This window comes from Leptopilina boulardi, unplaced genomic scaffold (assembly GCF_019393585.1).
Source record: "Leptopilina boulardi isolate dan_hultmark-lab unplaced genomic scaffold, ZJU_Lbou_2.1 LbouV2_265, whole genome shotgun sequence".
Classification (NCBI taxonomy): domain Eukaryota; kingdom Metazoa; phylum Arthropoda; class Insecta; order Hymenoptera; family Figitidae; genus Leptopilina; species Leptopilina boulardi.
The window spans coordinates 59,767-85,594 of NW_026137824.1; the positions used below are offsets into that span (position 1 = coordinate 59,767).

Genomic DNA, 25,828 nt, shown 5'->3' on the forward strand with positions numbered 1-25,828 from the left:
ACAGCTTACTTGAAAAAGAAAAATATAATTATTTAAAATTTGTAAAAATAGATTCCTACATTTTCAACAATGTGATAATAAAGTATAACAAAAAATATTACGCTTGTGTTTTGATTATTTATTTGTTAATTTTTTATTTAAATGGAAATAGACACGGTAAGATAATTTTATGAAAATGTTTCTAATGTAGTCATTTTTTTAACATATTATAAACTCGTATTCTAACATTGTAATTTCAGTGATTGTCGTGATCTTGACAATTGCCTCCAGAAAAACGTTAATGGTAAAGTTTTAATAATTACAAAGATAATTAACTATTTTTTCAAAAAAAGTAAATTAAAATTAATTATTCGTTTAAATTAATTATGTATTATTTTTTTAACAACCTGAAATTCAATGTCAAATATTTTATTACATCCTAACCTCAAAAAAAAAAAAAAAATATTTTTACATATACAAATAAAAACAATTAAAAAATTTATTACATTAAACATGGTATTTTATTCAAATAGAAGAAAGAAGAGTGCAAAAAGCAAAAAATGGACGTACCAATATTAGTTCAAGTGACTAAAGGGGAAAATTTAATTTACGAAACAATTGGAAGGAAAATTGTTGACGATGATAATTTAAAAGCATTACGCAAAAGCGCGGAAGAAGTTCAAAAAAATTTAAATTCTTATTTAACAAAACTTGTAGATGAAGAAAAAAAAATTCAACCTACCGGTGAATATTTTAGAAATTTAAAAACATTTTTCCTCTATATTTTAAATAAAATTAATAAAAAAATTTATGTATCAAAAATATTGCAGAAAAATCTAAAGATGAAAGCAGTGATTCTGAGAATATTTCGGACGAGGAAGAAGATGAAGATGTAAATAATTTGTTAAAAACAATTTCTTCAAAAAAATGTTAATTTAAGTATATAAAAATTTTTTAAATAAATTAATTTTTCCACCTATTTTTGAATTTATTATTTGTTCTTAAAATCCTTTCTTTTTTTTGAGAAATAAAAAATTCTTCTAATAGTTTAATTTAAAGAAAAATTATTAAAATTTTTAAAATAATACTTTGAAAATTTTTTTTTTAATTTTAATACACCATCTGTGGAATTTATACTGAACTACATATACATGAAGTTTGGGAGAGGAATTAGAATTGTCAAACACAATTTTCAAACAAGTTTCGTAATTTATTTAATTCAAACACGTGTTGGAATTAACGTAATAATTGTGAAAAAATAAATCATGGGAAAAGGTCGTAAAAATAAGCCAAAAAAGAATTTCGCCGAGAAACGACGTGAAAAGAAAAAGGTAAGTTTAAAACTGATTTATTCTCGCACGCATATGAAACCGGTTGTAAAGAGGTTATGTTTGTTTTTAATATCTGACATTTATATTTTTATTAAAAAAAGAAAATTTTTCACATTTTTTAATTATTTCACTATATATATATATATAGTAAATAATGTTAAAAATATTATCTAGTCGTTTTGTTTTTATTTCTCTCATTTTTAGATATATAAATTTTCCTGTTAACCTAACCTCAAAAATATTCTGCATAGCAACAATATGTTTAAATATATTTTTTTTTGCAAATAATATTTTTATATGTATTTTATGGTTTTATTTTATTTATTTTTTTACCTAAATAATACATTTAAAAAAAAAAAAAACGTCAAAAATCTATATTTTCGTAATAAATTATTTTTGAATAGAGAAATCAATATTTAAGAAAAATTTGATTTATTTTTTTAATTAAAAAAAAAAGATCTTTTTTATGTGTTTACAATTATTTTATATAGAATAAAACTGATTGGGATAAAACTCCACAACGATGTTACGCCGATATAATTCGTGAAAATAAGGATTTTGAAAATTATTATAAAATGCAAAATATTGTTCCCGAAGAAGAATGGGATTCATTTATGAAAATGATGAGGGAAAATCTTCCAGTTGCCTTTCGTATAACAGGCTCAAAATCAGAGGCAAAAGCCCTATTGGAAATAATTAAAGGTGATTTCTTTAAGGAAATATTAAATTTAAAATTGGACGATCAAGAAGAAGAACATGATGAAATTGATAAAGTGGAAAAAATGAAACCTCATTGCCTTCCCTTTTATCCTGAGGGTTTAGCATGGCAATTGCAACTCACTAGAAAAGATATTCGACGTTCTGAAACTTATTTCAGGTTACATAATTTTTTAATCGCTGAAACAAATAGCGGAAGTATCAGCCGACAGGAAGTTGTCAGTATGATACCGCCATTAGTACTTGATGTTAAACCTTGGCATAAGGTAATTAGAAAAAAAAATTTACCTCTTTTTCTTTTGTAAAGTTTACATATTTTTGTAATTTATAATATAGACCTCAGATTATACGACTTTTTCCGACTTTTTTTTTCAAAACTACGATTTTTTTCAACTTATTTTAATAAAATGCGACTTTTTCGACTTTTTTTAAGCATTTTTTAAAAAAAAAATTTTAAACAAAATACATTTTTTTTAGTATACAGTACAGATCTTCTTTATTTAAATTATTTAACAAATTTTTAACTAAAATTCTTCACTGAATTAATTATTTTTAATAATTTTAATGAAATTCTCCACAAATTTAATTATCTTAAGAAGCTGATGTACGCAACATTTATATAAATTATAAACGTTTTTTAAAGAAATAATTTTTTAAAATGAAAAATTCCATAATTTTTTGTCTAAACAATATTTCTTGTAGTTTTCATTAATCAACAAGTTATAAAAAATTATTTTTTTAGGCAAAAAATTATAGAATTTTTCATTTTAAAAAATTATTTCTTTAAAAATCGTTTATATAAATGTTGCGTAATTCAACTTCGTATTATCTTTAAATATTTTTCAATTAAAATTTTTATGAAATTTAATAATTGTTTATAATTTAAAAACAAATTATCAAATAAAATTACAAAAAAAATTTAATTAAAAATCACTTTAAATTTGATTATTTGCAAAAATTTCAATTATTTTTAATGATTTTTATAATATTCTTCGAATATTTAATTATCTAAAAGCATTTTTCAATTAAAAACTTTTGGAATTCAATTTTTTTGTTATTTCTAATAAATTTTTCATCAACAGAAATCACTAAAAATTTCTCTTATAATTATTGTCTGAAATTTTAACACAATCTTTTGAAATTCAATTATTTTCAAAAAATTTCAATTCCAAAACTTCGAAAATTTAATTATTTCTAAAATTTTTTGAAATTTAATTTCAATTATAAACTCTCCTGAAATTCAATTATTTGAAACCATTTTTCACTTAAAAAGTTTTCAAATTATTGTATTTTTGTCTGCAATTTCTAATCAATTTTTCAGCAGGAGAAATCACCAAAAATTTCTATTAAAAATCACTTGAAGTTCAATTAATTTCAAAAATCTAAATTGTAAATCTTTGAAAATTCAATTACTTTTAAAAAATTTGATCTAAAATTATTTGATAAATTATTTTTAGTTTTGTAAAATTTAATTATTGTCTGAAAATTAACAAAATCTTTTGAAATTCAATTATTTCTAAAAATTTCAACTATAACTCTTCCAAAATTATTATTATTTTTAAAAAAATTGTTATTTACAAATCTGTAAAATTTAATTAAGTATTGCCGGAAATTTTTTTTGACCATCTAAATTAAAAACTGACAAAATTTTAAATTCGAAAAAATTGTTTAAATCAGACTTGACAAAATTATAAAAATGGAACTCTAAGAATTTTTTTCGACATTTGTCCTACTTAAATAAAATTTGTGAAAATTTGATTTACAATTAATTCGATTTTGAAATATTCGAAATAAATTTTCTTGATAATATTCTTGTAGAATTATTTTCATTACAGAATTAATCAAATGAATTTAATATCTAATAACATTAGTTATTTAATGTAAAATATTCATTAACCAATTAAATTTTGTTAAAATAAAAATATCAACTTTTTCGACTTTTTTTGAAATATAAATCGACTAAAACGAGATTTTTGTGCGTTAAAGTCGATCCAAGGTGTGTAATTAATAAACTAATATAATAAAAAACATAAAAAATATTTAAATTACCGCAAAGAAAATTTTTTTGAAAAAATTATGCATTACCTATAAATACGAAATTATCAAAACTTTCCAAAAACAAAAGCAAATGTAATAATAATAATTTTATTTAAAAAATACGATTGCCTATTAGGTGGCCTTTACAATTGTAATTTTTGAATTCGAGTCATTCCCACACTCCAATGCAATAGGAATTTTTAAAAAAAATCACTTAATATTGAACCTTCTATCTTCTTTTTGCTACTTTTTCGTTAATTAAATGTTACGGCATCTTTTCAAAATTTTAAAAATCCATAAACTTTACAAATCTCTTGTACACACATGTAAATATGTGGAAAAAATTAGTAACCCAAAACTCCATGGAGAAGATAGAAATTATCATTTAATTAAAGTAAAATTTTTCCGTACTAAAAAAACTACGTCAACTACTACAGCTTTTAATGATTTTAAAAACAGAATATATACATTAATAAAAATTTTTTAAAAAAAATTCCTGAATAAAATAGTACAAAAAATTTTTTTATTATTGAAAAGATTAATATTTTTAGCTTTTATCTTGAATTTATTAAAAAAAAAAATTTTTGTTCATCATTGATTGTTTTGAATTTTTTTGTGTTCCTAATAAAATTAACATAATTTTCCAGATAAGAGCTGTTAAATACATGGAATGTTCAGCAATTTGATCTAAAATTATTTGATAAATTATTTTTAGTTTTTTAAAATTTAATTATTGTTTGAAAATTAACAAAATCTTTTGAAATTCAATTATTTCTAAAAATTTCAACTCTTCCAAAAATTATTATTAAAAAAATTTTCATTTAAAAATCTGTAAAACTTGATTAAGTATTGTCTGAAATTTTTTTGACTATCAAAACTATAAATTATGACAAAATTTTTAATTCGAATAAATTGTTTAAATCAGACTTGAAAAAAATTATAAAAATGGAACTTTAAGAATTTTTTTTTGAAATTTGTCCTACTTAAATAAAATTTTGAAAATTTGTCTTACAATTAGTTCGATTCTGAAATATTTAAAATAAATATTCTTGATAATATTTTTATAGAATTATTCTCATTGCAGAATTAATAATATGAATTTAATATCTAATAAGATTAGTTATTTAAAGTAATTTTTATTTATTAAATTTTGTTAAAAAAAAAATCTACTTTTTTGACTTTTTTTTTGGAATATAAATCGACTAAATTGACTGTTTTTGTGCCTTAAAGTCGATCCGAGGCCTGATAATATAATTTTGAATGATTAAAAAAATTGAAATGACGAATGAATTGAAATAAATGTTATTTTTGGTGATTACAACATTTTAATTTATTTCGACATTATTAAAAAAAATTGTAAATTATAAATAAAAGAAATTGAAAAATATAAAATGAATTTTTTTAAAATAGGTTTTAGATATGTGTGCAGCTCCAGGTTCAAAAACAGCACAATTGATAGAAATGATTCACGCTGAGGAAAAAGAAACACTTCCTGGTAGTTGAAATTATTATTTTTTTTGTTGTAAAGTTGTTTTAAATTTAAACCGGATGAAAAAAAAAATTATAATTGTTTTGTTCTTATTTTACAGAGGGCTTTGTTATAGCTAACGATTTAGATAACAATAGATGTTACATGTTAGTTCATCAAGCAAAACGATTAAGTAGTCCAAATATTCTTATCACCAATCACGATTCGTCAGTGATGCCAAATTTTACAATTACCAATCCTGATGGATCAAAGGGAATATTGAAGTAAGTTTTGAAATAATTTATTTTTCAAAAAATCATTTTTTTTAACGCTTATTTTATAAAATCCAGGTTCAACAACAATGAAACCTTTGAATTATTATAATTGTTTTTTTTTTTAATATTTCCTCCTAGTTTTTCGCGTATAGTTAGAATAATTTTAAAACTTTAAAAAAAAATCAAACAAATTTTAATAAATTCTAATTTTTATTTGAAAAATTTATATTCAAGGAAATTTTAATCTTTTCTAAATTTAATTTATCCCAATTTTTACATAACATAAAGTTGAATTAATTCTGATAATGTTATTCCTCTTAAGATATTTCTAAATGAGAGAAAGGATTAAATTTTTATAGAAAATATAATCTGAAAATTGATCGTTTATAGATTTGACAGAATTTTGGCCGACGTTCCTTGCAGTGGTGATGGAACAATGAGAAAAAATCCTGATATCTGGTGCAAGTGGAGTCCGGCAAATGGAAACAATCTTCATGGGTAAAAAACAATCTTTGTTATACTAAAATGAAAACTGTCAGTTATTTTAAAAAGGAATTTTATTATAAATTTTAATTTTGATAAATTGAAAAGAAATTTTTAATTTTATCTATATATTTAAATTATTTAATATGTGTAAATTTTTGTTAATTATTTTTAGAATACAGTATAGAATAGCGAGGAGGGGATTAGAAATGTTGACAGTTGGAGGAAGAATGGTGTATTCAACATGTTCCTTAAATCCATTAGAAAACGAAGCTGTACTTCATAGGCTTTTAACTGAAACAAACGATTCTGTTCAATTAATTGATTGTCGAGATCTTGTTCCTGGATTAAAATGCAATCCTGGTTTGTATTTTCTTTTTTTTTTTTCTAATTGGGATATTAATTTCAATCATTGAAAAGAATAAATAAATAATAAGTAAAATAATTTATCTCAGGTGTTACGAATTGGCAGCCAGCTTCGAAAAATTTACAATATTACAAAACTTGGGAAGAAGTTCCTGAGCATTGGCAAACGCAAATTCGACCAAAAATGTTCGCCCCAAATCCTGAGGATGTTGACAAATTTCATTTGGAGCGATGGTAATTTTCTTATACATAAATTTTACAAGGATAAAATTAAAAAATATTTTGCAAATAAATATAAGAATAAATTTATAATTTTTGTTACTTAAAACAATAATAATAATAATTGAAATTAATTATTTTAATATAAAATTATATGATTATTAATAATTTGGTAAATAAATAATTAAGGAAATTTTTTTTTTTTGAATTTGCAGTATGAGGATATTGCCACACCATCAGGACACGGGCGGTTTTTTTGTCGCTGTTTTAGAAAAAGTGAAACCACTGCCTTGGGAAAATAATGAAGAAACATTGAACGAAACAGTAGAGACTTCGGAAATTCAGGAAAGCAAAAGTAGCGAAGTGACAACTGTGGAAATAACTGAAGAGAGAAAAGAGGGTGATAGAAAGAGAGCTGCCTTAAACGATGACAAGAAACCTTGGGGTCCACAGAGGAAGAAGAAAAGACTCACTGGCTATCGAGAAGATCCATTTGTATTTTTCAAGGACAACAACGAAGATGTTTGGTCTTCAATAAAGTGAGAATCTCTTTATTTTTATTATTCTCTCATTTAATTCAAAGTTTCCGATATTTTTCATTCTTTAAACTTTCATTGACAAATTAATTATTAATGCGTAATAATAATAATAATAATAATAATAATAATAATAATAATTTATAATTAAAAACACAAATTTAATTTAATTTTCAAAATAACGAATTCAAATTATGATTGTTATTGTTTTCAGAGAATTTTATAACATTTCCGATGATTTAGATCCAAAATGTTTGCTCGTGAGATGTAATGAGGGTAAAAAGAAGAATATTTACTTTACATCAGCGGCAATTCGTGATATTGTTCTTTCAAATGAAAATAAAGTGAAAATGATTAACACGGGTGTAAAAACATTTGTTCGTTGTGATAATAAAAATATGAAATGTGCTTTTCGTCTAGCCCAAGAGGGAATGCCAAGTATTTTTCATTTTGTTGGCGATTTAAGAAAAATACAAATTTTAAAGGAAGATCTTATTATGTTATTGCAAAATGATGATCATCATACACCGCCAGAAATTGTTAAACTCAGTCAAAAAACTCAGGAACTCGTCAAGGATTTTGGTATTTAAATAATTATTTATTTTACAAAATATAAAAATATTTATATTATTCATTTTTCTTTTTTTAATCTATAGATGAATAATATTTGTAAATTTAAATATAATTTCAGTAAAATTATGAATTAATTGAAATTTTAGTTTTGAAATTTAAAAGAAAAGTTATTTGAAAAATAAAAATAGTAAGTTAACATTTTAATTAATAAAATTTGAAATTTTCTTTTTATGAAAGAAAGAGAAATTTTTATTATAAAATAAAATTTTATCTTGTTACAGCAACAGGAAGTTGTATATTATTGTATAGAGAAGAAGAATCAGAAAATCCGTATCCTTTGAGATTAGAAATGGTTGGATGGAGAGGAACAATGTCATTGAGAGCTTATGTTCCAATTCACGATGCTATTCATTATTTACGACTTTTAGGAGCCGATTGTTCTAAATTTGGTGAGAATTTGCAAAAAAAAATATGATTTTTAAACTTCTTTTATTAAATATTCAAAAAAAAAGTATTTTGAAAAATACCTTCTTCAAAACAAGAAATAACTGAAACTTTCTCAATTTTATGATTTAGAGAAAAACAAATTTGAAGCCAATAGGCTGCAGGCATCAAAAGTGGACGCCGAAGATGATGATAATAATGGAAATGCAGTTAAAGTGGACAAAGTCGAAAATGGATCGACAAAATCAGATGACGAGAATAAAGATTCAGAAGAAAATAATGTAACTAAATAATATTTACGTTAAAGAAACTGCGTTTCCTTGGAGAATTTCAGGTACTATCTTTTTTTTTAAATCACTGTTTCAATTTGTTTTTAAAAATAAATAGTAATAAACAAGAAAAAATGAAATAATTTCTAATTTATTCTTTATAATCATTTAACTTTTTTTTCCATAATTCCTTATTTTTTTTAGCAATTTTGAATGAAATTTTAAATACTTTATAATTAATTAGTTTGAAATAAATCAAAAATTAATTCAGTTAATAATCTAATAAAATTTTGTGTATAGGGAAATATAAAAATCGCTATTGAGTTGAATGATATTTTAATAGTCAATTTTTTTTTTTTTTTTTTTTTCTATCAAACAATGAATGTATGAAATTACAATATAATTTACTTTATAACATTTGAGCTTAAAATACCCTTGAAAGTTATTGTTCGCTGTCCTCGAGCAATATCTTAAAGATTAATGATTTTGCAAAATGGGCGGATCGAGAAAAATATCTTTTAGATGTTTGAATATTTTGCAAAAAAAAAAAAAAAAATAGTTACAGTCGATGAAAAATTCACTTGTTCTTAATTTTATTCAAATTGTATATTAAGAGTGAATTTTAAAGTATTTCAACTAATCTGCGTCAAAAATTTTAATCCTTCTACTAGATATTGAAAATTGAAATTTTTTAATAATTTTAATTGATTCAACAGATTATTATTATTATTTTTAATTTTTGAATAGTACTTAGTTTCTAATAATTGCTAATGTTACGTAAGAGGACGGGTTTTCTTTTTTACTATAAAAAGTATTTTAAACATATACATTTTCAAAAAAGAAAAAACAGATCTCAAATAGATAACAAATATACATAATATATAGATTATCAAAAAAACATAAAAAGAAATTATCAAAATTGACTAGAAGTTTTGATAAATTTAATCTAAAAATTTATTTACTGCTAGTAATCCCTTCCGGTTGGTGATGTTAATTTTCCACTGAGATTTTGTGCGTTCGACGATGATTTTGTGCCTGAAACATTATTTTCAAAAAATTACTAAATTATCATTAAAACTGTAAATAATAATAATAAATAAAAATTATTTTTGTCTTTAAAACAAAATAATAAAAATAAGTAATACCTACTAATAATTAAGAAAAATTTAATAAAAAAAAAAAATTGATTAACGATTTGGATAAATAAAAAAAAAAAAAAAACATTTTTAATTTTACGAGAAGTTAAATAATTAATGAGACTAATAGAAATAAAAATTTTGATGAATTATAATTTTAAAACGTACAAGATTTATTTGCTTTTAATCGTGGATTACTACTGCAGGGATGATCACCCATTAAGTGATCTTTCCATTTGTTTTGGTTTACCAAACCACGGCAAAGAGGACATTTTCCATAACCGTCCATTGGCTCTGAAAATATTTACAAAAAACAGTTACAACCAATCGTTACAAAATCAAATTATGTAAAAAATCAATTAAAAAGAAAAATTTTCAATAAAAAATTTTTTTTAAAATTTTTTAATGTTTTTACTTGTGCATTTTTCATCTTTTGTATGTTCCTCGAATAATTTTTCATTTACAGCCTGTTTACATGTTTCACATTTGACGTAATTATTCCTTAAATCGCATTCATCTGAAAATAAATTTCAAAAATTAATTTCAAAAACGTGAATTGTTGGACAGTTTTAATTTTGAATTTCAAAATGTTATTTTTTTTTTTATATAATTTACTTACACAGCAAATGTGAATTAAGATGAGAAATTTCAACGACTTGTTTACACGATTCGCATTTCGTTAACATTGGACAACTTCGCCAATAATGAATATTTAAACCTTCTTCCGAATAAACTTTTCCTTTTGATAAGCAAAAAATACACATTCTGAAAGAAAAATCGATTAGAATGGCAAAATTAAATATTAGTTAATAAGTTGATGTTTATTTTAAATAATTTTTTAAAAATAATTTAAAAATTAAAAGTTCTTTTTTTTGATCAGTTCATAATATTTCACCTAAAGTTGTAAATAAATTAAATTTAAAAAAAAAATTTGCCGAAAATGAATTGTAAGGATACCAAATATTTTTTAGGAATTATTCGACATTTTTAAAAATAGGCCGCAAATATTATGGATTGACCCTTTTAAATTAATTTATTATTATTGTTTACTAAATTTAATCCTTAAAAAAAAAGACGAAATTAAACTCTTTCTTTTTGAAAGAACTTGTCAAGTTTTTGAGAAAAATTGGAATTAAAATTTGAAATATTTATTAGAATTTGAAACACTAACTTGTCACCCTTGTGATCTCCACTATTATCAGAAGGAGATGTGACGCTGGTTGAACTTCCTGTACTAACTGGAGGACTTGTCCTTGGCGGAGATTTAGTTAAACTAGCAACGTTACTGTCAATTGACCTCGTTCTCGTTGGTGTCATCATTGATTTCTGACCAGTTTCCATTTCTTTCTTTCTCTATAGGAAAAAGTCAATTACACAAAAATATTAATTACATATAAGGAACAATTAAATTCCTTTCAGTTTAAAATTTTAATTTCAAAGCAATTTTTTTTTTAAAATTGAGAAAAAAAACTCGAGAAAAATTAAAAAAAAAAATTCAACTGAATAAGTTTTGCAAAAATAAGAAATTCAAAAGTACGTTACAATACTTAATTAAAAATTTAAAAGAATTGATTATAAAAACATTCTTGGAATAATAAACTATAAATTGAAGTTTTTATAAATAAAATTCCATTTATTTTACGAAGCTGAAGTACGCAACGTTTATATAAACGATTTTTAAAGAAATAATTTTTTAGAATGAAAAATTCTATAATTTTTTGCCTAAAAAATATTTCTTGTAGTTTTCATTAATCAATAAATTATAAAAAATTATTTTTTTAGGCAAAAATTTATAGAATTTTTCATTTAAAAAAAATATTTCCTTAAAAATCGTTTATATAAACGTTGCGTACTTCAGCTTCGTTTTATTTTTTAAATTCTTAGCTTATGAGAAAAAATACCTGAAGATCAATTCGATCGAATTCGTGAAATAATTGTCGATACAATAAATTTCGCCTGGTAATATCGTCATCAGGTGGAAGTTGTTTGCGCACTAATCGTGGATTTACTTTATAAACAAGAATTAAAATTCTCTCAGATACTTTTCTCACAGCTTCCGCGGGATGATGTAAACCAGATGATCCCAATTCGGATAATGTTCGACATGTTAATCCACTGCAACAATCACAATGTCTTATCAGAGTACATGAATTTTGCATTTTTCAATAAATCACGAGACGGGACCACCCGAGTCATTGACAATATTTTCAATTTAAAAAAAAAAAGTTGAACCGCAAAAAAAAAAACATATACACTTCTAAACAAACGAAAAATTTTACGGTTCAATATTTATTTTTTCTCAGCTTCACTGGAATAAAAAGATTTCTTAAATTTTGTTTCATCCAATTACAGAGAAACAATATATTATTATGGAGACATAAAATTAGAACGTCCAACAAGGGGGGTCCAAATCTCCTTTAAAAAAACGTGCATTTATTTTATTCCTCATTTTCATGTGCTTTTGTATTTTTCATAAACTTCCATTGGTTTTTACAAGAAATTGATATTTTTATTTCTTTCATTAAAAAAATAAGTTTAATGAATTATTTTTACACGAACCAGTACATAATTTTATATATTTTATATTAGAAATAATTATATAAAAAAATTGAACATTCTTAAAACAAAACAAAAATTATTAGTTACATTTTATTTATTATTTTTTCTTTAAATAAATGATCTGTTGTTTCCTAAAATTAAATTAAAATTAATTGTAAATATTTAAAATTTTGTATTAAATTAATAATTTTTTAGTTTACTTTCGAAAAAAAAAGTTTTTCAATTATTTAATTAAAATAAAATTCTTGTGATTTAAATTTTTTATTTTAAATTCAAATAAATAAAAAAAAAGTGTAAATTGATAACTGATAACATTATTTTTTTAGTATTAAATTATTATTATTATTTTTATTTACCAGTGGAAGTTTATTTTGAAAAAAAGAAAACTGGCACTTATTTGTATCACCTTTGTTTGTCCGTTGATATTCCATGATTTAAAATAAGTTGTTCGACCATTTCAAGTCTACTGAGTGCCAATCTCTGATGAGTACTACTGCTGACAGTTCGCGTTAAATGAACAGGAATAATATGTAAATCACGAACACATTGACAATCGGCCATACTTAAAATTGTATGAACAGCCATATTATGAATACGCGGTGTTGTATCGCCTGATTTTGTCAAAAGTTCCGGCAATAATCGATCCACACTTCTAGCAATTTCCGTCGATGAAACTCTGTAAACAAAATTAATTTTTTATATTATCATTATAATTTTATATCAATTATAAGCAATTTTTAATTTTATCAAAGAATTTACAATTTATTGTAATTAATAAAAAAATTTTTTTTTTAGAAATTTTTTTCTTTTTATTTATTGAGAAAAGAAAATGTTTTAAAAATAAATAAATAAAATAAAAATTTCGTTTATTAAAATATTATTATACCTATTGGTAGCGTATTCAGAAAAAAATATCCTAATAAGTTGTGCAGCTAAACTATAAACACTGAAAACTTTGTCCCTAAGTGCTCGATGTAAGAGTAAAATTGCTGCCCTCGCTGTTTTATTAGCTGAATGTTTTGACGTGGTTAGATCAAAATCTTTTAGTTCTTGTTTAAGTAACATTAGTCCTTCCTCTTTGTCGGTGAATTGTTTTGAGTAAAATTTTTCCACCTGAAAAAAAAATTTACATTATTGTTGCGTGAGAAAAGCTAATTTGCTATATATATTTCTATTTTAATTTATTTTTATTATGTCAATCGCTGACGCTGATCGCTTATTTATCGATGATTTTAAAAAATTATAATACTTTCATCGAATGATTTTGAATGTATCAAGATATCATAAAACAAAAAGAATTTTATTGAAAAATATAAATTTAAAGTATATGAGTAGAAAATTCAGCCAGTAGAAGATATTAAAAAAAAAAAAAACGTACAATTTATTGCAAAAGTGTAATTTTTTTTTTTGAAATTTATTAACAATGACTAAATTTAATAATATAAATTGATAAAAGTATTTAAGAGAAAGTTATTGAATTAAAATAAAAATTTAAACATAAAGTAAATAGAAATAATTAAAAGGCGACTAGAAAATTTTAATATTTGTTTAATAAAATTATTATTATTTAACAAATATAAGGACCATCAATATTGTTAAAATTTTCCGCATCTAATAATTATTTCTATTATTTTTTCTTTTGGTAAAATTTTAATACATACCATGTCCATGCCAAAAACGGCTATCGGCAAAGCTGCTTGTTTTTTTTCTCTGTCATTGAGTTTGGATGGAATTTTTGTATCCGCACCGTCCGTATGACATTCTCTTGTAAATTCATTTGTGTGTGAACTAAAAAAAATATCCAATTTTTTTTTTATCAATTTACTAATTATTATCTTAACATTTTTGTTGTGTGTTTTTATATTTTATTTATAGATTGCTGTTTATTGTTTTATTAGTTTTATTACTGGAAATTTTATTCATGAATAACAAAATTTATTGAAAAAAAAGAAGACAAAGTAGAAATTTAATTGAATAAAATAAATAAAATATAGTTAGGCTATAACTTTGAAAATATATTTAATTAATTTTCAATTCTATAGTATTTTGAAATTGATGATTTTATTTACTGTCTCAAAGCAGGAATAGTTCTTTCTTCGTAAGCCTCGTAGCTTGATCTAAGAGCCGGTCCCGCCGACTTTATTTTTCTCCTTTGCAAAGAACCCTTATAATCTCTTTGTCTTTCTAAAACTCCATTTGGCGGACTACTAGTGACATCTGAAATTAAATTTTATTATTTATATATATATTTATGAATAATTATTGAATTTAAAATTCAAGAAAGTTTTATTTCATTATTTGTTTAGTATTTGTGTGATAAATTTTCTTTAAATTTCAAAAATGAGCGAAATTTGAATTTTTTTTTGTCAAACTTTATTTTTAGAAAAAGCAAAATGAAAATACATACCTGGACTTTGATTTTTTTGGCGTAACGGTGAAATTGGCTGCGAATGTGGAGGACCAGTTGGTGAAATAGTTCCTTCACGATTTGGCGGAATTGTCAATCGGGGCAAAGTATTCGTATCGTCTGAACCGGAAACTGCACCAGTTCCATAAATTTCCAAAGGAATTGTTTCCTTCTCTTCAACTATTGAAAGATTATTTTTCTCCAATGGCTAGAAAAGAAATTCAAGACAACTCGTATAAAATAATTAACTATTTTTTCTTCTCTGGATGATTTTACATGAATAATTATAATATAATTTAATAAAACAAAATTTAAAAACAAAAAACAAAAAGTAAGAAACAAATTTATAAAATTAAATTAAAATTGAATTGTATAATTAAATTGTCTGAAATTATTGAATTATTAAAGAAATAAAAATGTACATACTCCATTAACTTCGAGTAAATCTTCAATTTCCAAACTTTCGTAAACTTGTTGTCGATATTTTTGTGCTTGTGCTTTTTTGGCCTTCGCTTTATCATAATCCTCAAGTGCTATTGCATATTTTTTTTCCAATTCATATTTTCCTAATCGTTCACCCGCCTTTCTTAGATTTTCCATTGCTACTTTCAATTTTGATGCATATTCAAATCTTTCCTCTTAAAAAGGGGGGGAAAAAAATCAAATTTTAGACTTTTCGACGATTTTACGAATCTAATAGTTACATATTCTTTGAATTCAAGATGTAAAAAGAAATTTCCGATTATTTTCTCAATTTTAATTTCACTTTGAATACTTTATTTTTTTCCATTTCTTGATAATTTTTTTTTCATTTTTCCAATTTTTAAAATTTTTATTACACTTATTAATTAATAATATTTTTTATTATATTTTCTATATTATAAATAAGAATATATAAATTAATATTACAGGCCTCGGATCGACTTTAACGCGCAAAAAAGTCGATTTTTTAATTTAATTACATTTAATTAGTTAATTAAATATCTAATGTTATTGTATATTATATTTAATTCATTTTTTCATTCTTTATAAGAATAATTCTACAAGAATATTATCAAGAAAATTTCTTTCGAATATTTCAAAACCGAATTAAGACAAATTTTGAAAATTTTAATTAAGTAGGACGAATTTCTAAAAAAAAACAAAATAATTTAAAGTTCTATTTTAAACATTTTTTAAAGTCTGATTTAAGCAAATAACTCGAATTTAAAATTTTTGCATAATTTTTAGTTCTAATAGTAAAAAAAAAAAATTCCGGAATATAATTAAATTGAAACTTTTTTAAATAATTAAATTTTTAAATAAATATTAAAATTATTAAAAATAATAATTAAATTTTGAAAGAATTACAGTTGAAATTTTTAGAAATAATTGAATTTCAAAAGATTTTGTAAAATTTTACAGAATTGAAACAAAGCTGAAGTATACGCAACGTTTATGATAAACGATTTTTAAAGAAATAATTTTTTAAAATGAAAAATTCTCTAATTTTTTGCCCAAAAAAATATTTCTTGTTGTTTTCATTAATCAACAAATTATAAAAAAAAAACAACTATTTTTTAGGCAAAAAATTATAGAATTTTTCATTTTAAAAAATTATTTCTTTAAAAATCGTTTATCATAAACGTTTGCGTACTTCAGCTTAGTGAATTGAAAATAATTTATCAAAATAATTTTAGATAACCTTTTTTTAAAAATAATTGAATTGAAAATATTTTAAGATATAATTGAATTTGTAAAGATTTTCATTCAAATTATTGAAAATAATTAATTTAGAGAATAATTTTAGTTAAAAATTTGTTAAATAATTGAAATAAAAAAAAAAAGATCTAAAGATTTTTATTGTATAATAAAAAAAATGTATTTTGTTTAAAAATTTTGTAAATAAAAAGAAAAAAAAAAAAAAGTTGAAAAAGTCGATTATTAAAATAAGTCGAGAAAAATTCGTATAATTCGAGGCCTGATATTATTTTTAAATTTTCTTTAAAATTTTTATATTACATTATTTTTTCTTCTTTCATTTACAAAGAAAAAAAAAAAATATTGGAATATAAGCAAAAAAAAAAAAAAATTATTTGCGAATTATTTTTATTACCTTCAACAGCTTGAAGCTTTTTTGTTTCCATTTTTCGAATGATATTGGCAGCCTCTCGATCGACGTACATTTCAAATGCCAAATCGTCATAAGGCGACGTATAATGAGGATTATATGGAGCATCTCCTTGGCCGCTTAATTCCTGACCAAAAGGTTCACCCAAAATGTTAATGGCAATGAGACCCACCTTAGAAAGTTTAAAAATTTTCATTATTATTATTATAATATTATACCTCAAACAATGAAGAAGCACTAAAAGAAAATAATTTCAAAATTTAATTAAAAATCGAAATACAAAAAAAAAATTAATTTTCATAAATTAAAATTAAATAAAATAATTCAAAAAAATAAAATTTTAATAAGAATCACAATTTTGAAAATTTTTTTTCATCTAAATTTTAGATTTCCAAAATTTAATTATTTTTTTAATAGTGGTTTAATTTCTAAAGAAAAAAAAAATCTATTTTCTAAATAAATAATACAAATAAAGAATTTAAAAGAAAAACAAATAAATAACTCACCTGCTCGTGAATATTATGTGAATTACTATGGGGTTTATGGAGTTTAAATTTAAGCGAGACGGTTTCTGTTTCCGGAAGTGCAACACTTTTTAATTCTCTACTTTTATACATTGTCGATGCATTATCGGAAAGTGTGATATATCCTAAATAATCAAAATCCCTCGACGATGAACCATTTTCTCGAGATGCCCAAATTTCCAATTTTTGAGCTTAAAAAAAAAACAACAAAAAATAGGTAATTTAAATTTTATTAAACAAAAATATTAATTAATTGAATTATTAAATTATTATTTCACAAATGTTAATATAATAATAATAATAATAATAATAATAATAATAATAAATGATAAAAATTATAGAAAATTTTATGAACAAACTTACGAATTAAATATTGATGAACCAAAACTTGTATTCTGGTTAGTTTCGCGGGTCCATGAAGACGAAGAATAAGTTCTTGAGGATAAATGCATTTTCTTGCACTTTGCCATCCTCGAACTGTTGGTCCATGGATATTTAATTCCAAAGACGAATGTCGTTCTTCTTCACCTGATTAATTAATTACGCAATTATATGTAAAAAGTTTTTTTTGAAACTACTTTTAATTCACTTATTTTTAAAAATAATAAAAAAAAAAAATTTTTTTAACCTAAAATTAAAATTTAATTAATTTTAAAAAAAATATTTAAAAAGTAACTAAAAAAAAATTTTTTTTTTTAATTTCTTTCTAGTACTATATTTTTTGATTAAAAAAAATTAATTAATTAAAAAAAATTAAAAGGTTTCTTGATTATTTTTTTTCTTTTATTTCGTAAATTTAATTCTTATCAGATATATTGTGCCAAGGTTTTAACAAATCCATAAGTGCCACCTGGCACTGAACTCATTAATTGCAAAACTTTGCCAAACGTTTATTATACTCAATAATATTTGATTTGACACCACATTCAAAATTATATTGCCATAATTATATTGTAAACGGGGGGGTTTTTTTTTTAAGTTTAAATATAATTAATTAAATTTTTTTGTAACTTTTTTTTATGTTTTCAATTTTTAATTGTAAAAGAAATTTCAAAATTTATATTTTACGTTTTGTTTTTCAATTGATTACAGTTTATTTTGATTGATAGGACGAGGAAAAAACATCATAAAATCATAATTTGAAATTAATAAGTTTAATGTTTACTAGAATTTTGTTATTGAAAACACATTAATTTTAATATATTGGAAAAATTTACAAAGAAAATGCAATTATAATATTGAAATCAATTAATTAAATTTAGATTTCAATATTCAAAATTAATTTATTTACACAATTTATTCCACAGAATTGAAATTAAAAAATAACCAAAAAATAAAGAGTAAATTTCGCTTTTTAGAAATTTTTTTAATTAAAAAAAAAAAAAGAATTGAAACATTTTTGCGAAATTGTTCACCCCACAAGAAAAGAGGTTAAATTGTATTTAAATGTTTGATGAAATAATAAATATGTATAAAGAATGTTTTCTTACTCGTGGCATGTACAACATTGAATCCAATTTTTCTAGGCATGCTGAAAAATTTGCCCTCAACCCCCACCCCCCAAAAAAAGAACTAAATATGCGAAACAATTTTTTTTTGTTTATCTCTTTTTTAAATATACACGACAAAACTAACGGAAACGTCAAATGTGAAAGGCACAGCCATTTGAAAGCTCTTTACGCGGAGCTTGCAAAGCTTCGAACATCCACTCACTACGAAGCTTGGGGCAAAACTGATGCCGGAACAGCTTCGATCTATCATTGCGCAGCCTAAACGGCTTTTAATATATTAAAAAAATTAGATCGTATATGTCATTATTATTATATTGTCAATAATTGCGAAAAAAAAGCTAATTTCAATTCTTCTATAAAAAAAAAGAAATTATGATTTTTAATTACAAATTTTTATTATATTTTTTTTGCAAATTTTTTTTTCTTAAAATGTTATAGAAATAAAGATAATAACAACAATAATATATAGGAGAAAAATAAAACAACAAATAAAAGAAAATTTAAAAGAAATTTTTGAGGTTAAAAATTCTTGATAAAATATAATTTTTTCATTTACAATACAGGTGTTAATACTTCTATTGTTATTTAATTTTATTTTTCTATTTATTGTTAAGTGTAGAAAAAATAAAAATAATTTTAAAAAACAATGATTAAATAAATAATAGAAAATAAAAAAGTTGGCAAATAATAACAAAAGGGAAGCAAAAATATTAATTTAACTTAAAATTTAATCTGTAATATTTTTATTATTTATTTTTCAAAATTTAATATTATAAATTGTATTAAATATCTCGCAATATTTATTATAACTTTTTTTTCTGTTCAAAACTATTTCGACGAAATTCATTTTAAACATAATTACGATATTTATTTTTGCAGAAAAAAGAATGAGAATTTCATTGAAATTCTCTTTTGTAATAAAAAAAAAAAAAAGGGAGGTTGGTTTAGAGTCGATACTTTTTGGGCTTGGCGAATGTAGCTCTTTGTATATATCTAATCGAGGGTAATTTTTTTTTTTTGGGTCGTCACACTTATGTTTTCTTGAAATTTTTGTGCGCGGATCAGGGGTAGGGGTGTTCAACTAACAGGTCGTGATTTCTCTCCCTATAGACTCCCTCAGTTTTTATTAAGGACCCTATATCTGAAGATAATGTTGACGGATATTGCCAAAAGGGCAGTGCCGTCTGCGCGCGTCAAAATATAGACGGTAATTTTAGCAAATGGATCAATAAAAGAGGAGTTTGCAAGAACGAGACCATGCGAATCATAACATACATACTACGCCGCATCCACGTGCATCTCAATCACGTGTGTGTTATTTACAAAATTGGCTATACAAAATAGAATATTCCCAAAGAGAGAAAAAAAAAGTATTGATTCTTCTTCTGTTTGTCTTTATAAAATATTGACATTTTACAATAATTTTTATTTTTTTTATTTCTTAGCCATAACATAACCTAAAACTTAATATAATTTCAAAAACTAGTTTAATTTTCATACACTGTAAAAAAAATTTTGTGTCGATTTACACGCCGAATGTAAAATAACTTATTCAACAATGTTAATTTATTATGCTTTGTAAATTTATAACGTTAAAAATTTTAATTTTACACTGCTGAACGTTGTGAATTCACACGGTTGTGTAATTTTACAATGTTGGACATTGGAAAGTACTGACTTGAAAATATCTTTATTATCAAATAAAATAACATTTATACATAGTACAGTTAATGTCTTAAAATATACAAGGACTCTATCTTTACAATATCTGCCTTTAGTAGTTTTATTCTAATAATATTTTATTATAAATTTTAAAAGATGCTAACATATCATATATTATAAAATTTTTTATCAGTAAAAATTTTTAATAAAAACCTGATTAATTAGAAAAGTATTGGAAAGTATGGCCACATATGTATGTATATATCTGAGGCACGGACGTTGTGAACCTAGGTGGGAGAAAGAGTTGAGCGATTGGACGGTCACATCTTGGAAAGGGTAAAATTCTGAAATTACACCGTCCGACAAAATTCAATTTTTTTTTGACCCACAAAAAAAAATCCAACATTTTCGGAAACTAGGACCCAAAAAAATACCTGTGTCTGGCTGTTTTGCTAGATCAAGTCGTTTGTGGTTTTTAGGGGTAAAAACAGCCCCGAAATAAAAAGTAACAAGATATCTTTTAAAAATTATTAATATTTTATAAAACTTGGTAGGTATCTGGGGGTTTTCGGGGTCGCTGATTATTAATCTGATGTCAGATTTTCAGAATTCAAAATAGCGGATTCAATATGGCGGTCAAAATTTTAAAAAGTTATTAAATTTTTTTTAAACCTTGGTATCTAGGGATTTTTTGGGTCACTGATGACGAATCTGATGTTAAATTTTTAAAATTCAAAATGGCAAATATAAAATAAAAAAATTAATAACTTTTTAAAAATTTGATCGCTATATTGGATCCGCCATTTTGAATTTTGAAAATCTTACATCAGATTAATAATCAGTGACCCTGAAAACCCCCAGATATGTACCAAGTTTTATAAAATATTAATAATTTTTAAAAGATATCTTGTCACTTTTCATTTATAGGGGTTGTTTTCACCCCTAAAAACCACAAAATTTTTTTTACGAAAATTTTACGAAAATGTTAAATTTTTTGTGGGTCAAAAATTGTGTCGGACGGTGTTATACCCCCACCAGAGGACAGAGACTAGGTCTTTTACCCCTTCCCACACTATTTCTCCCACCTAGGTTCTCAACGTCCGTGCCTATTTACCTTTTTACCCAAACAAAGAATATATAAATATTATTAAATATATAAACTTTAATAAAATAAAGAAACATTCAGATAAGTTACTTAAAATAACAGGCGCTGAATATATATCTTAGAATTAAAAAATTTTTGTATAACTTTAATGTACAACTCTCAATGATAAATAAATATGGTTTTCAAAGTCAAAGTCAACGTCCGTGCCTCAGATATACTCAAATGGTTTTTTTTCGTAACCTTGAGAAAATTGTTGTTTCAGTGTAATTTCCATTTTATTATAATTATTAATATTATTCATATTATTAGTCAAATACGGTGTCAGGCTGTAGTTTTATATATAAATTTTCCATTTCCACATAGAAAAAGAACAATTTTTATTTTCTATTTTAAAAAAGGCTGTCGCAAATTTGTCAATAGTTACGTACATTTTCATGTTTGTTTACATTTGACGAGTTGCACTTGGCCTTAAAAAGAATGATTAACTTTATAAAAATCGATTATTTAAACGATTATTTCAATTGGGGCGCGTTTGTATCAATTTCGGTGTCCAAAATTATGTGTATTTTAATAAGATACTTTGCCCGCCGAAACTGGAGCCATATGAAAATCTTAAAAATGTTTCAATTGCGACGCGGAAAAAAATTTGATCTCAAATAATTAAATTAATAATTGTTTAAATGTGCATCTTTATAAGTAATTGTATCAAAAAAAGATTAAAATAATTTTTTTTATTCATTTTGCAAACAGTTATATTAAATATAATAATAATAATAGTTATTTTTTATGAACGCGCTGTAATTGATGCACTCGCCGTAATTGGTACACTTATCCTATTGTGAATTATATGAAAATTAAAAAAAAAAATTTTTATCTATTTTAGAAATTTTATTTTTTTGAAAATATGAAAATTCTTAAAAATCCACACGATTTATTGTTCAGAATCATAAAAAAAAGCCTTAAAAAAATTGCCGATAAAAAATAATAAAAATTGTAGAAGAAGTTAAATTTTTAAGAAATAATTGATAAAATTTAAGCCAAACATAATTGCTTTTGTTTAAGTGTAAATTTTTAAAAAAATTTTTTAGAACTTCAAATCATATTTCACTATAAAAAATGAAAGAAAATAATTTTTAACAATTTTATAATTTTTTTTGTTATTTTTCAGAAATTTTATTTTTTGAAAAAATTGAAAAAAATTTCGAGTTTTATTTAAAAAATTATTCACGAATTAATTATTTTTCAATTTTCCATATAGTATATTACAGTTTTAAATACTCAATATTGTTAGAAAAAAAAATTTACAACCTTTAACAGCCTTAATTTCGAAAAGTTGAAATTTCAATGGTTCCTCCCCTTAATACTTTAATTTCTTAGTTTTTTTTTTTCCTCTAAAAAGTAATTTTTTCTCAAAACCAAAGTCATCAATTATTGAAAAAATTTTTAATACAGTCATTAGGGAATTTTTTTCCCATTTTTTCGGGATTAGTATTTTTTGTTCAAATAATATTTTCAATTATTTTGAAGCTAAAAGTTTATATTATTTATTTTGAGGCCAAAAAAGAAAAAAAATTTCTAATTTATTAGTGATTTTATAAGAAAAAAAAATGTTTTCAAAAATCGATGACATGGGTTTTTATAAAAAAAAAAAAAGTAAAAAAGGAGACAAATCATCAAAATAGGTGAAAAAGATGAAACAATTCCAACAATTTTGGTTAGGATTTTTTTTTTTAAATAACTTGTGCCCAATTTTTTTTTTTTTTGAATAAAATCATTTTTTTTTTTTATTAAAAATACGAGGCATATGTGTATAAATTGGAGGAATGTTTTATCAGTCAGAATTTTTCACTGTGTAAGCGAAGTGAAAAATAAATATAAAAGTCCCCGAGCAAATTGAATGATTTCGGAGCCTCCTAATTTTGATTCTCCGTAAACACGATCGACAAATGTTATTGGCACTTCGCCAATTGTGTATCCAAATTGTCGTGCTTTCACCATCATTTCCATTTGAAACACGTAGCCCTTTGAGACGCACGATTGGGTGAGCTTTTCCAAAACTTCTTTTTTGTAAAGTCTACAAAGAAATCAATATTTAATTAATACAATAAAGTAACTAATTAATTAGTAACGAAATTAATCCTTAAAAATTATAAGATTATGCCAATGCTGAAGTACGCAATGTTTATGATCAACGATTAGAAATTAATTTTTATTTAACACGGAAATTTATAAAAATTGTATACCTTAAAAAAAATAATTTTATAATTTGTTGATTAATAAAAATTACAAGAAATATTTTTCAGGCTAAAAATTATATAATTTTTCATTTTAAAAAATTATTTCTTTAAAAAATAATTTGTCATATAAACATTGGGTACTTCAGCTTCGTAGATTATGCACAATATTTTCTACATAATAGTAACATAATAATTAAAAAATTAATATAAAAAACAAATTTTTATATAATTATTATTTATTTATTTTGTTTTCCAACCTGAAGCTTCCGGTAAGATCACTGACGCCTGGTCTCAATAAAAATTGTGTCAAAAAATTGGCACCGCAACTTATTAATTTTCTAGTAAAATCCCAACCATAAACACCGCCATTTCCTGCATATCTTGTTCCCGTGACAATATCAAAATTAAATTCCTGTTGTTTCTTAATCATTTCGGAAATAAATTTTGGCTGAAATTTATTTATTTATTAATTAAAAATAGTAATTAAAAATCTGAAAAATTTTTGTTTTGTTTTTTTTTTTTTTTTTTTGGCTTACGTGATGTGACAAATCAGCATCCATAATTATTATAAAATTTCCAGTAGCATGTTTAATGCCATGAAGATAAGCAGTGCCAAGACCGAGTTTTTTTTCTCTTGGCCTGAGAACAATTTTTTCCTTTCCGTAAAGCATTTGTAATTGCTGGGCCATTTCCAAAGTACCATCGGGTGAGCCATCGTCAATTACAATTATTTCATATTCAAAATCACTATAGAAATTAGAAATTATTTTTTTTTCTATTTTTATAAGAATTTTACGATGTTTTTATTTATTTTTTTTTCAAATATATATATATTGAAATTTTTCTATTAGAAATTAATAAATAAATATAATATATAAAAAATTATTCTATACCTAAATAAATGTATTAATATTTGTAGAAAATTGATTGAAAAAATTTGTGATTGCTAATAATATATAAAATAATAATGATAATTTTTAATAATTTCGAAGCTCAAGTACTCAACGTTTATGATAAACGATTTTTAAAGAAAAAATTTTTTTAAATGAAAAATTCTATAATTTTTTTGCCTAAACAATTTTTTTTCTTGTAATTTTCATTCAACAAATTATAAAAAAAAAAATTTTTTAGGCAAAAAATTATAGAATTTTTATTTAAAAAAATTATTTATAATAAACGTTGTGTACTTCAGCTTCGTTTAATTTTAAACTTTTAAAATAATAATAATTACTGTTATTATTAAATAAATAATAATTATAATTTTTTATTTTAGAAATTGTAAAAATAATTATAAAACAAAATAATAACAATTAGAAATAAAAAAAAATAATTGTCTATTAAATATTTATTTTAAAAATTGAAAAAACAGAAAAATATCAGTAAGGTAAAATAAAAAAAAAATTTATAACATTTATGACAAAAAATACCTTAAATTTTATGTCAATTTATATATAAAAATTCATAAAAAAATTTTCCAATCTAAAACATTTATCGTTTTCAAAAAAAAAATAATAAATTTTGAGGTTATGTTTACTTACCATTTATTCAAACTTTGAACAATAAGCCAAACAATTATTGGTAAATTTTCAATTTCATTATAAGTTGGAAGTAAAATTGAATATTTATTTTCTGTTTTTAATTTTTTATCATTCTTTTCTTCATCCATTTCGATAATATTTTTTGTTCAAAATTTATTTAGTTATATATATTTTTAATATTTGTTAAAATATATATAATTTTCACTTAAAAATATTCAGTGAAAATTAATCATTATACTAAATATTCCTTACAACTTTTTTTTTCCCCTTATAAAATCTCATAAATTTTTTATACTAAAATAAAATTAAAAATATGTTTATATAAAAATTTTTGACACGTTT

General features: G+C 22.8%; 4 protein-coding genes across 4 annotated transcripts; 2 read left to right on the plus strand and 2 right to left on the minus strand.

Moving 5' to 3' along the window:
* The first annotated feature begins 17 nt into the window (after positions 1-17).
* LOC127281080 (uncharacterized) lies at positions 18-958 on the plus strand. Its single transcript, XM_051304572.1, has 3 exons — positions 18-156; positions 513-723; positions 810-958. Exons 1-3 carry the CDS (start codon positions 142-144, stop codon positions 911-913), a joined length of 330 nt encoding a protein of 109 aa, XP_051160529.1. The 5' UTR covers positions 18-141; the 3' UTR covers positions 914-958.
* Positions 959-1,136: 178 nt separating this feature from the next.
* Positions 1,137-8,840, plus strand: LOC127281082 (tRNA (cytosine(34)-C(5))-methyltransferase). The gene is made up of 11 exons (XM_051304575.1): positions 1,137-1,310; positions 1,802-2,293; positions 5,475-5,559; positions 5,654-5,816; positions 6,198-6,305; positions 6,466-6,653; positions 6,746-6,890; positions 7,091-7,414; positions 7,626-7,993; positions 8,266-8,433; positions 8,561-8,840. Exons 1-11 carry the CDS (start codon positions 1,245-1,247, stop codon positions 8,719-8,721), a joined length of 2,268 nt encoding a protein of 755 aa, XP_051160532.1. The 5' UTR covers positions 1,137-1,244; the 3' UTR covers positions 8,722-8,840.
* Positions 8,841-9,016: 176 nt separating this feature from the next.
* LOC127281081 (centrosomal protein of 104 kDa) lies at positions 9,017-19,184 on the minus strand. The gene is made up of 16 exons (XM_051304574.1): positions 18,924-19,184; positions 17,797-17,961; positions 17,416-17,624; positions 16,895-17,081; positions 15,226-15,437; positions 14,800-15,007; positions 14,462-14,609; positions 14,054-14,180; positions 13,279-13,505; positions 12,799-13,068; positions 11,735-11,948; positions 11,005-11,186; positions 10,453-10,598; positions 10,249-10,350; positions 10,002-10,127; positions 9,017-9,732 (listed from the first exon to the last, which is right to left on the minus strand). The coding sequence occupies exons 1-16, from the start codon at positions 18,961-18,963 to the stop codon at positions 9,662-9,664; spliced, it is 2,634 nt and encodes an 877-aa protein (XP_051160531.1). The 5' UTR covers positions 18,964-19,184; the 3' UTR covers positions 9,017-9,661.
* A 4,168-nt stretch (positions 19,185-23,352) lies between these two features.
* LOC127281091 (dolichol-phosphate mannosyltransferase subunit 1) lies at positions 23,353-25,825 on the minus strand. The gene is made up of 4 exons (XM_051304587.1): positions 25,487-25,825; positions 24,485-24,695; positions 24,206-24,396; positions 23,353-23,785 (listed from the first exon to the last, which is right to left on the minus strand). The coding sequence occupies exons 1-4, from the start codon at positions 25,612-25,614 to the stop codon at positions 23,557-23,559; spliced, it is 759 nt and encodes a 252-aa protein (XP_051160544.1). The 5' UTR covers positions 25,615-25,825; the 3' UTR covers positions 23,353-23,556.
* Between the last annotated feature and the right edge of the window lie 3 nt (positions 25,826-25,828).

Coding starts and splice junctions, on each gene's coding strand:
- LOC127281081 (XM_051304574.1), bottom strand. CDS start 18,963: ATGCCTAGAAAAATTGGATTCAATGTTGTACATGCCACGA. Junction 13,506..14,053: donor CCGTTTTTGGCATGGACATG/GTATGTATTAAA, acceptor TTTTTTTTTCAG/GTGGAAAAATTTTACTCAAA. Junction 13,069..13,278: donor TCTGAATACGCTACCAATAG/GTATAATAATAT, acceptor TTTTGTTTACAG/AGTTTCATCGACGGAAATTG.
- LOC127281091 (XM_051304587.1), bottom strand. CDS start 25,614: ATGGATGAAGAAAAGAATGATAAAAAATTAAAAACAGAAAATAAATAT. Junction 24,696..25,486: donor GTTCAAAGTTTGAATAAATG/GTAAGTAAACAT, acceptor TAATTTCTATAG/TGATTTTGAATATGAAATAA. Junction 24,397..24,484: donor ATGCTGATTTGTCACATCAC/GTAAGCCAAAAA, acceptor AATAAATTTCAG/CCAAAATTTATTTCCGAAAT.
- LOC127281082 (XM_051304575.1), top strand. CDS start 1,245: ATGGGAAAAGGTCGTAAAAATAAGCCAAAAAAGAATTTCGCCGAGAAA. Junction 1,311..1,801: donor AACGACGTGAAAAGAAAAAG/GTAAGTTTAAAA, acceptor TATTTTATATAG/AATAAAACTGATTGGGATAA. Junction 6,891..7,090: donor AAATTTCATTTGGAGCGATG/GTAATTTTCTTA, acceptor TTGAATTTGCAG/TATGAGGATATTGCCACACC.
- LOC127281080 (XM_051304572.1), top strand. Junction 724..809: donor AAAAAAAATTCAACCTACCG/GTGAATATTTTA, acceptor AAAATATTGCAG/AAAAATCTAAAGATGAAAGC.